This window comes from Penaeus monodon, chromosome 23, assembly GCF_015228065.2.
Source record: "Penaeus monodon isolate SGIC_2016 chromosome 23, NSTDA_Pmon_1, whole genome shotgun sequence".
NCBI classification, from domain to species: Eukaryota; Metazoa; Arthropoda; class Malacostraca; order Decapoda; family Penaeidae; genus Penaeus; species Penaeus monodon.
The window spans coordinates 6,981,849-6,982,976 of NC_051408.1; the positions used below are offsets into that span (position 1 = coordinate 6,981,849).

The 1,128-nt window shown below is 38.1% G+C and overlaps 1 protein-coding gene across 1 annotated transcript in view; it reads left to right on the forward strand.

Annotated features, from left to right (window-relative positions):
• LOC119587753 (alpha-sarcoglycan-like) overlaps positions 1–1,128 on the forward strand; it is a gene marked incomplete in the record, with an annotated part of 13,449 nt that overhangs the window by 2,951 nt on the left and 9,370 nt on the right. Inside the window, 1 exon segment of the mRNA XM_037936438.1 lies at positions 959–1,080. Within this exon segment, the coding sequence (XP_037792366.1) occupies positions 959–1,080 (122 nt within the window).

Here is a 1,128-nt window from a genome sequence, read left to right on the forward strand (position 1 = left end):
AAATGTCAATGTAAGAAACATGGTGGCTGCTTTCCAAGCAATGCTCAATGTAATTGTATAGTTAGACTTAGTGAAGAGGAACAAAAAATCTTGGATCATACAACACATTCCACACACACAAATGCCACATTGGTTGATTTTCTCATTGAGGAATGTGTTTTACTGTGGTTGACGGTCTTAGGATCTGGCTTAGTGATACTATGTTGTATAGAGAGGAACAGTTTTTGGTTCATTAAATGTTCCATGCCTCTGATTGATGGTCTGCAGGAATTTCATTACATTTTGATCAAGTACCTTTTAAGTATGTCCTGTAATAGGGTTATTGTCAAGACAAGCACACTGGAAGGCAGTTACCCCATTTGTGACTCCAAATGAGAACACAGTATAGTTTGTCAGTCCTTGTCAAGGGAGAGGCATTCAGGCCTGTGTATTGATTGATTCTCAATTCACATTTGATTCTTCTGTTAGTGGATCCTCTACCAGTAGCAGTAGCTTGAGTTTCCTGTACTAATATATTCTTATAAATTATGCCTTATAAGAGTCAGCTGAATTTCTTTGCCAAATGCCCTGTTTTGGCAACTTGATAATTAATTTGGAAAAAGGGATGACTCAACTTTTGTTGCTGTCAGTGCACAGTGATGATTGGCACTATTTGCTGTTACTTCAGACAAAGCATAAGTTCTGCAATATGCCAAGTCATTTAGGTCAGCAACAACATATTCTTGGCAACTATTGTTAAATTTCTTCTGAACCATAGGAATGCCTTTATTGGATGGATGAACATGTAGTTGCTGATAAGACTATTGGTGCTGCTTGAATTCAAGAATGCACTTTTACCATTAGTCTCAAAGGTTGTGCTTTGAGTGAGGTTAATCAAAATCATCCTTAAAAAAAAAGAAAAAGAAAATCCAAGGAGATATAAATTGCTAGAAACTTGTATCATCTCTGCTCCTCTCAGATGTCACTTATCGACCGAGCTTATTAAATATGCCAGACCTCCCAAGCTGGCTACACTACTCTCCTGCTCATCACTCTGGGTTTGTTTATGGAGTGCCACCTGAGGGCATATCTCAGTTCCAAGTGAGTGGTGCTTGTTCCGAAAGATTATTGATGTGAAAATTTTGCCTG